The 15,498-nt window shown below is 43.1% G+C and overlaps 1 protein-coding gene across 1 annotated transcript; it reads left to right on the top strand.

The window, feature by feature from the left end:
- The first annotated feature begins 3,222 nt into the window (after positions 1-3,222).
- LMOD2 (leiomodin 2) lies at positions 3,223-11,472 on the top strand. Its single transcript, XM_027075387.2, is given in 4 exon segments — positions 3,223-3,639; positions 8,990-9,994; positions 9,996-10,328; positions 11,091-11,472. Coding segments are annotated over 4 exon segments (1,638 nt in total). The 5' UTR covers positions 3,223-3,366; the 3' UTR covers positions 11,118-11,472.
- The last annotated feature ends 4,026 nt before the right edge of the window (positions 11,473-15,498 follow it).

Here is a 15,498-nt window from a genome sequence, read left to right as displayed (position 1 = left end):
TAAGGACCATTGTTCTTAAGGTATTGTCCTTAAGACGCCCTAATTTTTTTCCCAGTGATGCTGTCATAGAGCAACACTCTTCCAGATTCATTTCCAAAGTCATTCATCAGCCATCCAAGATTTGGGAGAAGAAACTCACATGAGACTAAATTTATTCTGGATTGTTCCAGTGAGAAAACGAAAATATATGGGGTGATTTTTTTCAAGAGACCAGTTACAACACAATAGAAAACCATTGTTTGTAATGATTTGAGCCATCCAACAATGAAATGAATTTTTGCTAATGTATAATTATACATTATCACTGAAAGTGTTCAAGCAAACTCTAGGTGACCACTTAGGCAGTGATAGAGTACTTATGTATTTCAAAGTCCATTTGAAAGCCTAGAATCTGATTCCAAGAATATCTCAGTAATTATTTTATAGTCACATAAAATATATATTAAAATCTGCATGCATCAAGCCTTTACTTCTCCAGGTGTGTGCTCAAATGTCACCTTATTATAGAGATCTTACCTGCATGTAACATTATCCCCACAACCTTCTCTCTTCCCTGTTACCCTGTTCTATTTCTCTCCATAGAGCTGCAGGATATGGTTTGTATTTATTTGTTTATTTATATTATGTCTGTTTCCTCCAACTAAAGAATGTAAACTCCACAAAGGAAGGGATTTTGTTGGTTCTCTTCACTACTCTAACCCCAGCACCTAAATAGGAATCTGGCATAAAGTGTGTGTTTAATCAACTGTCAAATAAAAATAACATTAAAATGTTACAGAAAAATTAAACAAGGGAGGGGGGTGGACAGGAGAAAGAGGAAAAACACAATTCCACTATTTTTTTTGTACATAATTACATACCCCTTGTATTTTCTTCTCATCTCTTTGCTTTCAAAAAACACCTAGGTTTTTATACAGCTATAGTCATTATTTTACCTAACATGTGTTATACAGCTGAATAACTCTCATCTCATTCACCAAATCTGGCTATTGTGATTTGATGTCATTCCCAAAAATCAAACCCATTTTCACATAAAAAAAAAAGTGTGTGACCAGTGAGGCTACACAAAAGGTATATGCTACAGCCCATAAAAAACCAACGAACTCACCATTTCTAATTTCATAATCATCACTCTCATCAGTATCATTGAAGAGTCATAGTTATTTTTGGAGGCAGAATACCATCATGAGTGAGTTAAGATCATATTAGCCAAAACATTCTTGCAAAAAAAAAAAAAAAAAAGTTGGAGAACTTACAACGGGCACTACAAGTCCATAGCAATTAAGACAAGGTGGTATCTCATAAGAAATAGACATATAGATCCATAGAACAGAACTGACTCTCCAAGAAACTAATCCTTACATTTATGGCCAATAAATTTTCCACAAAGGCACCAAGGCAATTCAATAGGGGAAAGTATAGTCTTTTCCAAAAAAGTTGCTAAGCCAATCAGATATCTGTATGCAAAAAGATGAATTTAGACCCTCACCTTATACATATGCAAATATAAATTGAAATGAGTAACAGCCCTAAATATAAACACCTAAAACTATAGAACACTCAGAAAGAAAACATAAGAATGAGAATCTCTGATCTGGGGTTAGGAACCATTTCTTAGATAACACCAAGAATTCAAACAGTAGACTCTTCAAAAGACACCAGTGTGGAAGAAAATATCTGCAAACCATACACTTGCTGAAGTGCTGAATATGTTATAGAACTCTTACAGACCAATAGTAACAAGGCGACCCAACTTAGAATGACTGTAAGATTTGTCCCAAAAAATACTTTATCGAGGTAAAAATAAATGCATGTAATGGTGCTCAACATTACTAGTAATAAGAAGAATGAAAATTAAAACTTCAGTGAGACCTACTTAATACCCACTGAAATGGCTATAATCAGAAAGATGGGCAGGAACGAATTAGGAGGTAGAGAGACTGGAACTCACATCATGGCTGATGGGAACGTAACTGGAGGCAGCCATTTTGGAAAATAACTCTGCATTTTCTTGAAAAGTTAAATGTAAATATGCGATATAAGTCAGCAATTCTACTGCTACTATATACCCAAGAAAAATTAAAACATATGACTGCACAAAGACTTGCACATACATGTTCACAGCATTATTTACAACAGCCTAAACCTGGAAGTAACCCAAATACTCACCAATTGCAGAACGCAATAAACAAAGTATGGCATATTATGCATGTATTAATAAGTGTATATTTCTATGCATACACATTTTAACAGCTCTTTATATATATGTATGCTAAAATGATATGATGAACTCCTATAAAGTATGTATATATTTTTTCACACTCATAAGAATATGGACAAATATATAGATATAATTTCATGTTAGCATCCCTTCAGCTTTCAGCCCACACACCAATCTGGGTTCAAATTCTAGTTTCACCACTTTTTTAGCTCTGTGGCTGTGGGCTAGTTACTTAACCTCTCTGTGGCTGTACTGGTAAAATATGGATGACAAAATACACCTGACAGGACTGTGGGGTTAAATGAGATAAAAACATATAAAGTGCTTAGCACTAATAAACTATACCCAGCATTGTTATTTGTCTTTTTGGAGTTTTATTTGCAGATCTAGTTATGTACTAATACTTCTGGTTGAAGAGAAAGAAGCCATTTTGTGTAGTAGAGAAAGCCACTTCTGTACTTCCAGCTTCCAAGTTTTCACTTAATCTCTCAGAGCCTCAGTTGCCAAAATCTGTAAAGGAGGGTAATCTTCTCACGGGACTTGTTATGCTTAGTGGCTTGTAAACTGCAAAAACACAATGAAAGTTTAAGCCTCTATATTATTATAGCCTTCTGTTACCATCAACGCCACCCACGATATGATTTTAGAAGAACCTGAATAACTACTTATAGAGTGATGTGTAGTCATTTCTCAACCTCTGAGATTGTAATCAAAGAATCTTTTCATGGCCATGGTGGTGGGAGCAAGTCATTGTCAAAATAAATTTCATTCTCCTGTTGTCTGAATACAAAGTGAGGACTGTGTTACTCCCTATCTGCAACACTCCCTGCCTGTCCTCATGAGCTATCAGGCTCAGCTAAATATGTCCCTGGCCAGTATGTTAATAATCCCCGCTGGTTCTGAGACCTCCGTCCACCACCGATGTGACATTCTTTGTGTTCAAATGTCTAGCTGACGTCTGCTGCTTAAAACAGCCCATGCTTTCACCCCCTCTCTGCATTGTCACGGCCCTGTATCACCGCTCTTAAAAGGCCACTCTGAGCTCCAGTTGCTGACCAGCCTGCCTACTTGCCTCCCTGCCTGCTGCCGGCTGCCTTGAATGCCTGGTTCTCCAAGCTCCTTGTGGGTCTGACAAAGCAGGGACCATGTCTACCTTTGGCTACAGGAGAGGACTTAGCAAATATGAATCCATCGATGAGGATGAACTTCTCGCTTCCCTGTCAGCTGAGGAGCTGAAGGAGCTAGAGAGGGAGTTGGAAGACATTGAACCTGACCACAGCCTTCCCGTGGGGCTAAGGCAAAAGAGTCTGACCGAGAAAACCCCCACGGGGACATTCAGCAGAGAGGCACTGATGGCCTATTGGGAAAAGGAGTCCCAAAAACTCTTGGAGAAGGAGAGGCTGGGGGAGTGTGGAAAGGTAGGCTCTCGGGTTTTTTCCTTAGCTACTCCTACCCCCGACCCCCACCCCCAACCCGGGAACCTGTTTTCTCTAACTTTTTAGTCCTCTTCACTTTTCTTTCCTCATAACCCATTTGCACCTGCTACTGAACAATTCCTCAGGCCACCCAGGGGAACATAATATGTAAAATTCTTAGCTGGGATCCTTCTATTGACTCTTAGTCAATCAAGATGGCGTTTTCAAGAGGAAAATAATTCACAAGCAAGGCATGGGTTTAGATATATTGCCAGACATAAGTCTAATTCCAGTTACAAGTTGCTGATGTGGCATAGTGTGTGTGACATTACATATATATTGCAGTTAGGTAGATTTACTCCCTTCTATAAAGACAGAAGTGGGTACTCTGGTTGCTTTGACTGTAATGGTGACTACAGTAAAAATGATTCTTTTTTTTTTTTTTTCCAACACCGAAAAGTGAGCAGTGGTGGGAAATACGCAGGACTGAGAGCCAGGGGGCCTTATTTCGAGTCCCTGTGCTGTCCCTAAGTTGTTAGACCTTGAACAGATAGTCCATCTCTGCAGGCTTCTCTTTCCCACCTGTCCATTGAGGGAGTTGAATCTAGGGTTTCTTTTGTAAATCAAGAACCCCTTTGAGATTTTGATAAGTTACAAAACTTCTCCTGCAGATACTGTCCGTGTCTTGTGCATACACACACAACCTTTTACATGGCATTTCAAAATGACGACCTACATCCCGAAACCCACCTGGGGACCCAAGTTAAACATGCCTGAGTAGATAACCTCTAAGATTCCTTCCTGCTTTATAATGGTGATCCTGAGACCGGGAAATGTGCTTATATTAGAGCTCGGGTCTTTTAAGCTCTTGTGTTCTGCCCAGTAAACAGTTACTTCGGATTTGCCTTACAGATCGTTAAGAGAGGAAAGCTCAAAAGACTATGCTCTGGGAAAATAGCAATTTGAATACAGTATAATAAATTCCTGAACCTGTGGAATAATACAGGTCAGGAGCAACAGTTTAAAACCTGTGGGCTACCCTAGAATCATCTGAAATCAAAATGGCCTGAATCCAATGGCAAAGACTTCCACAGTACTAATCTAGGCACTGTTAGATGATCTTGATGATAGGGTGTGTGGGCCACATTTGTAGCAAGATATGTGTGAGCCTTGTTCATGTCAATCATTGCAGGAAGGGCCACTGGGATCGAGCCAGGGTCTGCCAAGGCCACGGTGTCTGCCTGCACTGAGGGGTGGAAGGGGAAAGTGAGGCCAGGATTGGGCTGGTCAGTTTCTCCACAACTATGATTTTCAGAGAGCCTTTTCCCCTCCTGATGTGGGATTATGTGTCAAAAATCTGATAAAATATACAAACTATAACATTTTGATTATAGTTCTTAAAGAATTTCCTTGATAAAAAGATGAAAATTGCCACAGAATATCCAGGACAGATAGCCATCACAGCAGTAACCCAACAAAGGCATTTTCATGTCAGAATGTCTTTATATCTGTAGGAATCAAAGGGCAAAGCCTGTTGTCCGTTATGATGGAACCCGTCCTGATCCTGCCAAAGGTTTTGCTGATCCCTGCCAGTGGCTTATCAGCTCAATTAGAGAGGCTGTGTGTTGATGAACTTCGATTCCCTTCCGGGTAGTTAACTTTTCTGCCACTGCACTTTCCCAGCCGGCCAGCTGTCTCTGTAGTCACAAGGGGGGCTGAGCAGAAGCCTCGGAGCCTGTAAATCCATTCCCACACAGGACAAAGTTCAAGGCAGCTGACAGGTGGGTAGGGGAGAGAGTGGCCATGTAAGTGAAGAACAGTGCAATATGGACCACAAGAAGGAGATGGGGGTCTTGGTTATCAGGCCATTGGCTTTGAAAGGCTTATGAAAACCATGTTCAACTCCTATTGAATGACGGCCTCTGTCCACTTGGGTTCACACAAACTTAGGCTGCATTAAGCTCCAAGGGGCCTTGGAGGCCAGAGGGTCTAGCGCCCCCTAATTTGAGTATCTGCTGGGTCTCAGGCATAGGTGCCAATAAATTCACTCATATTATTTAGTTGAATTCTTACTCTTGCACATGAGAATTGAGACTAGGACAGGTTAAGAAATTCAGTTGAAGTTAACAGTTTATTAGGAGAGCTGACATTCAGACCGAGGTCTGCTGATGCCAAGACCACGATTCTCAAATTGTGAGTGCCCAACCCATCGGCATTACCTGGGAATTTCTTAGAACTGCTCATTCTAGGGCTCCCCCAGATCTCCTGGAAGTGGGGCCCAGCATTTTGTGGTCTCACAAGCCCCTCAGGTGATTATGGCACACACCACAGTTGAGGACCGCTCAACTGTACTGAGACCTCTCAGAGATTTACTGATTTGACTACAGTCAGCCAGCTCTTTAGGGGTAGACCCAGAACCAGAACCGAAAACCAAGCCTCTTGCCTCTCTTGTTCATGTAAAGATGCCAGGGAGGTGATCAGGAGACATGGTTGGCCACTACCTTCTTGTTGCCTTATTTATTCCCCGAGAGTGCCAACATTCATGTTCTCTCTACTAGCCCTCATGCCTCACCCCATCCCCACCTTCCCACCCCCCATTCTCACAAGGATCAAGGTTAACTCCAGAGCACTGGCAGATAGCAGACCTGGAACAGTGCAGTCAGTCCAAAAGCCAGATAACATAGGAAGTAGGCAAAGATTATTTTTTCATATCCTCTTAACTCCGTCTCCAGACACTTTTCTCCCTTCTGCTGTCTTTGTTTTAGGTGTTCCCCACCTAGGGTGGCTAACCATCTCAGATTGTCTGGGACTATCTAGATTTAAGAACTGAAAATCCTGCGTCCTGGGAAACCTCTCAGTTCCAGGTGACTGGGGACATTCACCTGCTGAGCACTGGACCCATCCTGTCAGCAGCTGGTAGCCAATGTCAATTTAGATCGTTCAGCCAACAGATATTTATTGAACTCCTACTATATGCTAAACACTGCACTAGGTAAACAAAAGAGACAGGATCCCTGTCCTTACCCAGTTAACAGTCTTTTGGGAAAAATGACAAACAAGTAATTAAAATAGGTACTTGGGGTGCCTGGGTGGCTCAGTCAAACTTCCAACTCTTGACTTTGGCTCAGGTCATGATCTCACGGTTCATAAACTGACGGCAGGGAACCTACTTGGGATTCCCTCTCTCTCTCTCTCTCTCTCTCTCCTTCTCTCTCTGCCCCTTTCCCGCTCTGCTCTGTCTCTCTAAATAAATAAATAAGTAAGTAAGTACTTCACTGGGGGAAGTACAATGCCCTATATGGCAAGGATAATATGAGGGGATAATATGAGGAAGTGTCAAAGAAGGCTTTCTGGAAAAAGTGTCATTTAGATGTTACATTAAGACTCATTGCTGGATAACAGTTTCAGATATTGTCTCTCAGACACATTTTTGCTTGTTCGTTTTTATTTATTTATTTTTGAGACAGCACAAGCAGGGGAGGGGCAGAGAGAGGAGGACAGAGGATCTAAAGCTGGCTTTGTACCGACAGCAGTGAGCCCGCCGCCAGGCTCGAACACAGGAGCTGTGAGATCATGCCTGAGTGGAAGTCGGACACTCCACCAACTGAGCCACCCAGGTGCCCCTCTCAGATACATCTTGAGGGGAAAACATCTCTTGCAGATAAGAGCCTGAAGGTCTTCCAGGGGATAGGGGATAACATGTAAGGCTGGCATGAAGAGCAGTTTACCTTACATTTTGAGAAGGTCCCTTTCCTCCAAATACCGAAACAGCTAAAACTTCACACAAACACACACACACACACACACACACACACACACGCACGTAGTATTCCCCATCCTCCTGCTCCTGAAGAAGTAAATAAAGACCGGATAACCATCCCAGGAGTGGCTGACCCCTTCCCCAGGCCATCGCTTGGTGCTTGCCACTCCAAACAAGTGGATAACTGGAGGCTATTTTGTGGTAGCAACTGGGCAAACAAACCTGGAGACGTGCACGGTGTTTTCCAAAGCTCATTCCACATGCCTCAGGCGGCAGGAGCCCTGGGGGGAAAGGGAGGGCTTGGGGCCTTAGAGGAGATAAAAGAAAGGACTAAAAAGATAGCATTCGGGGAAATCAGACTCTGTTAGCAATTTCCAGAATTTTTTATTTTTTTAATCAGAAAAGATAGCAAGAAAAAGAGAAAGAAGGGGTCATTCAGGCTTCTTAGTACAAAGTCTTGTAAGCAGGAAAGACAAAGATAGCATTGAGACTGTGTTTGCCTGAAAGTCTTTCATAATTGATACATGGTAAATAATTTAAGACCATGAGGCCGGGGCAATGGCTTGCTTCAAGATTTTCTACTGTTCTCTGCTGTTTCACGTGATGGTTGGAATCCAGTTAGGGCCAGGGGCCATTATCTTTCCCACCTGCTGTCTTCCGCAGTCCATCTCATTTAACCCTGCCCCAGCGTGAGATTTCAAGTTGATTTGCTGCAAAGGGTGACCTGAATGTTTTTCTGCATCAAGCTAGGTTTTGACCTGCAGCTAAGAACAGCAGCCCTGCCCCCTCGGCTTCTCTTCCCCACAGCAGCAACAGGGACAGCGGCCACTCTCAGGTGGTGCGGGGCCTCTGAGACCCTGTGCCAGGCCCTACCCCAGAGGTAGGTTCTCGCTGGAGAAGCAAAGGATGCCGCTGCCTCTGGCTTCACTGAGACAAGCCGGGGCACAGAGCACTCCGCGGCTGTCGCAGCTGCTTCTGGAGGCAAATCGGGGGAAGAATTTTTGAGCGTTCAGAAAGGGAATCCATTAACATGTGTATTTTCGTTGTCATTTGTTTCTTCGGGATGGAGAAATAAGGAAGGGCAGAGGAGTGATTCCAGAAGGGAGGGTTGAATTTGCTAAATTCTAAGTAAACAAGGAGTCACATAGTTCAGAGCAAGTTGTTAAAGAGAATGAGAAACGTATCAAGGGTTTTCCAAAGCTGAAGTTCTGACTCATTTATTCAAATTGACAAAATGATAGTAAATTTTAATACAGTGTACTGAATTCTAGATATTTATGCTGCAGAAAACAAATGAAATGTTTGTTTATAAAAGCTCTTGAAAGATATGCAATGAAAGGTTAACCCTGATCACCCCAACTAGAGAGGTCAGAAGCAACAGAGTGGTCTTTTTTCCTTACATGCTTTTGTATTACTTGCCGTGTGTTATTTCCCTTTTTTACTTACTGAGATATAATTGACATATAACATTGTTTTGCTTTTAGATGTACAACATAGTGATTTGATCTATTGCAAAACCATGTGTTACTTTTGTAAATTTTTTTAAAATGTGCTGACAAATGACCAATTTACTGATGCTACTGTGCTCTTCAGGTTGCAGAAGAAGACAAGGAAGAGAGTGAGGAAGAGCTTGTTTTCACTGGAAGTAACAGTGAGATTTCTGAGGAGGTGTATACAGAAGAGGAGGAGGAGGAGGAGGAAGAGGAGGAGGAGGAAGAGGAGGAAGAGGAAGGAACAGCTGAGAAGGAGAAAGGTATTAATGGAACTGTAAATTATGATAGCACCGATTCTGATAACTCTAAGCCAAAGACATTTAAAAGTCAAATCGAAAACATAAATTTGACCAATGGCCACAGTGGAAGGAACACAGAGTCGCCAGCTGCCATTCACCCTTGCGGAAATCCTACCGTGATTGAGGATGCCTTGGAAAAGATAAGGAACGACGACCCTGACACCACAGAGGTCAACTTGAACAACATCGAGAACATCACATCGCAGACCCTCGCCCGCTTCGCCGAGGCACTCAAGGGCAACACGGTGGTGAAGACCTTCAGTCTGGCCAACACACGCGCGGACGACAGCGCGGCCATGGCCATTGCGGAAATGCTCAAAGTCAACCGGCACATCACCAACGTCAACGTGGAGTCCAACTTTATCACGGGCAAGGGGATCCTGGCCATCATGCGGGCTCTGCAGCACAACACGGTGCTCACGGAGCTCCGCTTCCACAACCAGAGGCACATCATGGGCAGCCAGGTGGAGATGGAGATCGTCAAGCTGCTCAGGGAGAACACCACGCTGCTGAGACTGGGTTACCATTTTGAGCTCCCAGGACCAAGAATGAGCATGACGAGCCTCTTAACGAGAAATATGGATAAACAGAGGCAGAAGCGGATGCAGGAACAAAAACAGCAAGAGGGCTGTGATGGAGGAGCCAATCTTAGGACCAAAGTCTGGCAGAGAGGAACACCTGGCTCTTCCCCTCATGCATCTCCCAGGCACTCTCCCTGGTCATCCCCCAAACTCCCCAAGAAAGTCCAAACTGTGAGGAGGAGCCGCCCTCCATCTCCTGTGGTCCCACCCCCTCCTCCTCCCCCACCCCCCCCCTCCTCCTCCTCCCCAAAAGCTGCCACCTCCTCCCCCACCCCCCCCTCCTCCACTCCCAGAGAGAAAACTCATCACTCGAAACATTGCAGAAGTCATCAAACAACAGGAGAGTGCCCAGCGGGCATTACAAAATGGACGGAAGAAGAAAAAAGGGAAAAAGGTTAAGAAACAGCCAAACAATATCCTAAAGGAAATTAAAAATTCCCTGAGGTCAGTGCAAGAGAAGAAAATGGAAGACACTTCCCGACCTTCTACCCCACTGAGATCAGCTCATGAGAATCTCATGGAAGCTATTCGGGGAAGCAGCATAAAACAGCTAAGGCGGGTAAGTAACCCAAGAGCAGATTTGGGGCACGGATGTGGTAAGTGAGGGAGCCCCTATGACACGATGGTACCAAAATCACCTCTCAACATATTTATTAATGTTTAAAATATTGCAGCGTGCAAGAGCAAGCATCCACATTTGGAATACCAGGAGCAGGTGACCAGTGGGCACATTTCCACTGGAGAATGAGCCTGGGCCACCTTCTTAGCATCTTGGTTCCAGAAGGGCCAGGCCTATTTTAAGGCACTCCAATATATAAAAATCCTGATTTCCTTAATAAGAAAATCAGGGAATATAATCTATATTCCAAAAAAGATTATCACTTGTCAAAATTTTTACCACAAAGTTTCAGGTGATTTAAAACCTAATTTACAATATAGAGGCACCTGGGTGGCTCTGTAGGTTGAGCATCTGACTCTTGGTTCCGGCTCAGGTCATGATCTCACGGTTTGTGGCGTCGAGCTCCACGTCAGACTCTGTGCTGACAACTCGGAGCCTGCTTGGGATTCTCTCTCTGCCCCTCCCCAACTCGCGCGCATGAGCCCTCTCTCTCAAAATAAATAAACTTCAAAAAATAATAAAAATACAAATAAATGTTAAAAATAAAACCTAATGTATCATATAAAATTTGAATATCACACAACAATAATCAATCTATATCTGAGGTAGTTTCAGAGAACACTGCTCGAGACGTGCCCTACAGATAGTTTTCGTTTTATCATTTGTGTTGTTTTATTGAAAGAAAATTCCCCATTCTTCTAGGTGGAAGTTCCAGAAGCTCTGCGATAAAAACATGATCTTGAGAAGAGGATGCAGAATCATTCAGCGGTATTAAATCGAATGCATTGTGACCTGTTTCTAAAGTACCTTCTTCAGTTTGAAATGTTTCCTGACTTTAAAAATAGCCTTACCCATTAATTCCAAAAAGAATTTTAAGAAACAATCAGCATGTTTCTTCTGTAAATATGAAAATAAACTACTTTTTTATGTTATGAGATTTGTATTGGCAAGAAGCAGTTTATTTAAAGATGCTCTTATATCCCTGGATGTGTTGGTAACTCCGAGCTGTTGTGAGTTAATGAAATGTGCTGTTATTTTTGTAATCCCAATAAATTTGGATTGAAGTTTTTGGGTTTTTTTAAAACAAACTAATTTTTGTGTGTTTGAGTTGATGCATATGTGAGGTGTGTATGTAACATTGCTAAATATTAAAAATATGACATTCTTACCCAAAAAGGGCTTGGGTCCTTAGCATTTTCCTTTCTTTGTTTTTTCACATCCAAGAAAATTCGATCAGAGCTCTTTCTAAAATGTCTGAAATCAAAAATTTTCTTCAAAGTCTTCTTGGTAGTGAGATAAAAGCTGTAGGAAACTTCCTGAAGTGGCCATCACCATCCTGGACGCACTGATGTTAGACCCATTCCCAAAAGGCTGATAGGTACCCAGGAGTCAATTCAATCATTTACAATTAAAGTCAACTATTTCCGGAAGAAAGAAAAAAAGTGAAGGAAAGCTTCTTGATAGAGGAAATCGTGTTAGGGGAATTCCTGGAAAATAAGCCCTGAACGCAGAGTTATCTTGTAGCCAACACTGAAGATTCACCTCTCAAAACTCCCTTTGAACTTTCCTTAGTTGAGCCTTAGTCCAGTGGACCTCAGCCTTTGTGTGCCCTCCACAAACGGTGACGTTGACGTCCTCGACACACATCCGGGGACAAAGGCACATGTATTTCTAATCCCCAAATATCACCTCCCCGTCACTCAAGGAAGACCTGAAATCAAATTAGAGAAAGACATATCCGAGATTTCCTTCATCTGGCTCCAGTGCTCCACTCCAACTTACGAAAGCTATAAATCTCTTCTAAAGTCCTTTGTCTTAACTATGATTAGCAGTGTTTCCTTTGTGTCCTACAGAGTCTAACAGTGGTCCTGGCAAAACTCTCTGGGCCACTCATTCAATAATTGTTTGCTCTACATACAAAGCTTTGGATTATCTTCAATCAAGCGGATTTTGTTTCACTAGAATATTTCTCCAATAGTTCTTGGGTCTGTTTCTTTTAGTCTGTTTCTATTGTTCTGCCATTGTCTTACTCAGAGAGAATGGCCTATATAACCTCTGAAGGTGGGTGCCAGCGACCTCCGAGGTAGCTGGCTCCATGTGGGGAGCGGCTGACATCTTCTGAACTATCCACATTGTCTCATGAATATATTTCACGAAAACGTCAAAAGGGGCTGTACCCGTTTTAGAGATGAGGAAACCATTCCGGGAGGCAGCGGGCTCAAAGAAGTCAAGTTTGCATGTGACCATGCGTATCTCTGACTGTACAGCCTGGTCCCTTTGTACGTGACATCACCTCCCTGCTTCTCTCCAGACTCAAACCTCCTAGAGGGTCCCTGTTCTCACAACAGTGATGGGGATTTCAGTTTCTACTTTCAGTGACTTCACTGTTTTTATTAGTGTTCACAATCATGCCCATTATTAATATGCAAACAAACAGAAAGCTAAAACGCAGGTTCTTAAAAGACGTGTGTCTGTGTGCGTGCGCACGTACATGTGTGTTTATTTAGAACAGAAAGCCAAGGCCAAACCTCTTTTCCCATCCCCCTTGTATGTGCATGAGAACAGGGCTCCTCTAAATTGGAAATACTTCCGACTTCATCATGATGAGGCCGAGGGGCAAACGGTTGCTGATAAATCAGGGTTGATAAAACCACACATGAATCCCAGAAAGCCGGTGTGGAGAAATTCTCTGGAGTGAGGAGAAGAGGTTAGTGATCTGGGCGGCCGAGAACCATATGGCTGGGGACATGGGCCAGGCCTTCTCACCAGAAGTGAGTGATTGGCAAACAGATATGCTGACCTTTGCATTTAAAAGTCTACGTTGCTAGGGATGCCTGAGTGGCTCAGTCAGCTGAGCATCCGACTTCAGCTCGGGTCACGATCTCACGGTTCCGTGCGTTCAAGCCCTGCATTGGACTTTGTGTTGATAGCATGGAGTCTGCTTGAGATTCTCTCTCTCTCTTTCTGCCCCTCTCCCACTTGTGCTCTCTCTCTCTCTCTCAAATAAATAAACATTTAAAAACAAATAAATAATAAACAAACAAACAAACAAATAAAATCTACCTTGCTGGAAATGTCTGGGCCCGAGGAGAGAGCGGCATGCACTTCCTGGGAACTTCACAAAATGTAAATAAAGACATGGACCCTCAAACTCAATCTACAAAACAAAATGTTATAAAGCCCACCACAACACAGGTGTGACAGGATCAGAAACTGAGTGGGTATATTTAGCATTCAGGAAAACCCTTTCTAGAATGTTGTTTCGGAATACAGCACTGTGAACATTTGTGGTGTTAGGACTCTCTCCATTCAGCACAGGAGAGGGATTCTTAGTTTACCCTTCCTGCAAACTCATACAGTTTGAATGAACACTAATTAGTTCATCCTCTAACAAGAGCTTTCAGCTCACTGGGAGAAGACCGTCCAAGGCCAGATGAAGTGTTTAGGCTGTGATTTATATTTGCACGTTAATCTCCTGAGGTACACATCATCCCGATTTGAAACAGAGCCAGGATGCTGCGTCTCACTCTGCTTCGAGAGCCGTGCTGCCACAGGTATTTAATAACTCAGTGTCAGCAGGATGTTGATTTAATACCTGCCCTGACGTAGTTGCTCTGAGTGAAAGGAGGAGGTACCAGGCTGCAAAAAGCCTATATTGAGACGCACCGAGGAGTAGGGTAGATCCACTGGTTCTTGAGAAGGCCTCTTAGCCGCTTCCTTCCGGGACAAACTTAACACTCGTTTCTCTGTTTCTCTGAGGGTTAGGAAGTGGAGTTTTATTCTCATTAATGATCAAATAGCATGGCCTGAAAGGCTAAGAATTGATCTAAGAACTAGAAAACTCAGAAATATGGGGCCAACATTACTGTACTTAACGACTTCCACAAATATTTTCCACGTGCCTACCACGTTCCGGATGCTTTTCTGGATGCTGAGGATACCCAGAGATAAAATCCCTGTCCTCATGTACCTTACATTCCTTTTTAAAAAAATTTTTTTAAATGTTTTTAATTTAGTTTTGAGGAAGAGAGAGAGACAGAGTGCAAGCGGAAGAAGAGCAGACAGAGGGAGACACAGAGCCCAAAGCAGGCTCCAGGCTCTGAGCTGTCAGCACAGAGACGGACGCGGGGCTCAAACTTGTGAACCACGAGATCATGACCTGAGTGTAAGTCAGATGCTTAACCAACTGAGCCGCCCATCATGTACCTTACCTTCCAATCGAGGGAGTTTAGTTTAACGCCGTTCCTGCAAGCATCATGCATTTCCTTACCAGATGCTTCCTGTGTTTGAGACCCTGTGCTCAATGCTGGGGAGACCAGGTTCAATTAGAAAGTGTCCTCCACCTCAAAGCAATGGGAATGCTGAGAAAACCATCCCTTCCCGAATCTGCGGCAAGAACAGAGTTAGAGGCAGGTGTAGGGTCCTGGGCGGGCACTGAGGAAGCCTAATCATCTAAAATCAGTGTCAGCGAACTTTTTCTGTAAAGAACTAAGGAGTAAATATTTTAGACTTTCTGGGCCATTAGGTATCTGCCAAAAGTATTCAACCCTGCCCTGTGGGGCAAAAACAGCCACAGGCAATACAGAAGTGAGCAGAGCAGGTCTGTCTTCTAATAGGACTTTATTTATAGACACTCACATTTAAATTTCAGATAACATTCATGAGTTGTGAACTTTCCTCTTTTGATTTTTTCAACCATTGAAAAATGAAAACACTCTTCTTAGGTCATGGGCTGTACAAAAATAGACGTTAGGTGGATTTAACTTGTAAGCCACAGTTCACCATAGACCCTTGACCAAAAGCAGAGAAAGGGTCAAGAAGAGCTTCTTAAGGAAGGTGACACATGAATTGGACTTTTAAAGAAGAGAGAAGGGGGCGCCTGAGTTGCTCAGTCGGTTAAGCGGCCGACTTTGGCTCAGGTCATGATCTCGCGGTCCGTGAGTTCGAGCCGTGCGTCGGGCTCTGTGCTGACAGCTCGGAGCCTGGAGACTGCTTCTGTTTCTGTGTCTCCATCTCTCTCTCTCTGCGCCTCCCCCATTCGTGCTCTGTTTCTCTCTGCCTTTCAAAAATGAATAAATGCTAAATACATACATATATATTATACATACAT

This window comes from Acinonyx jubatus, chromosome A2 (genome assembly GCF_027475565.1).
Source record: "Acinonyx jubatus isolate Ajub_Pintada_27869175 chromosome A2, VMU_Ajub_asm_v1.0, whole genome shotgun sequence".
In the NCBI taxonomy this organism is placed as follows: Eukaryota; Metazoa; Chordata; class Mammalia; order Carnivora; family Felidae; genus Acinonyx; species Acinonyx jubatus.
Note: the sequence above shows the minus strand (reverse complement) of the source record. Positions and strands in the feature narration are given on the sequence as shown.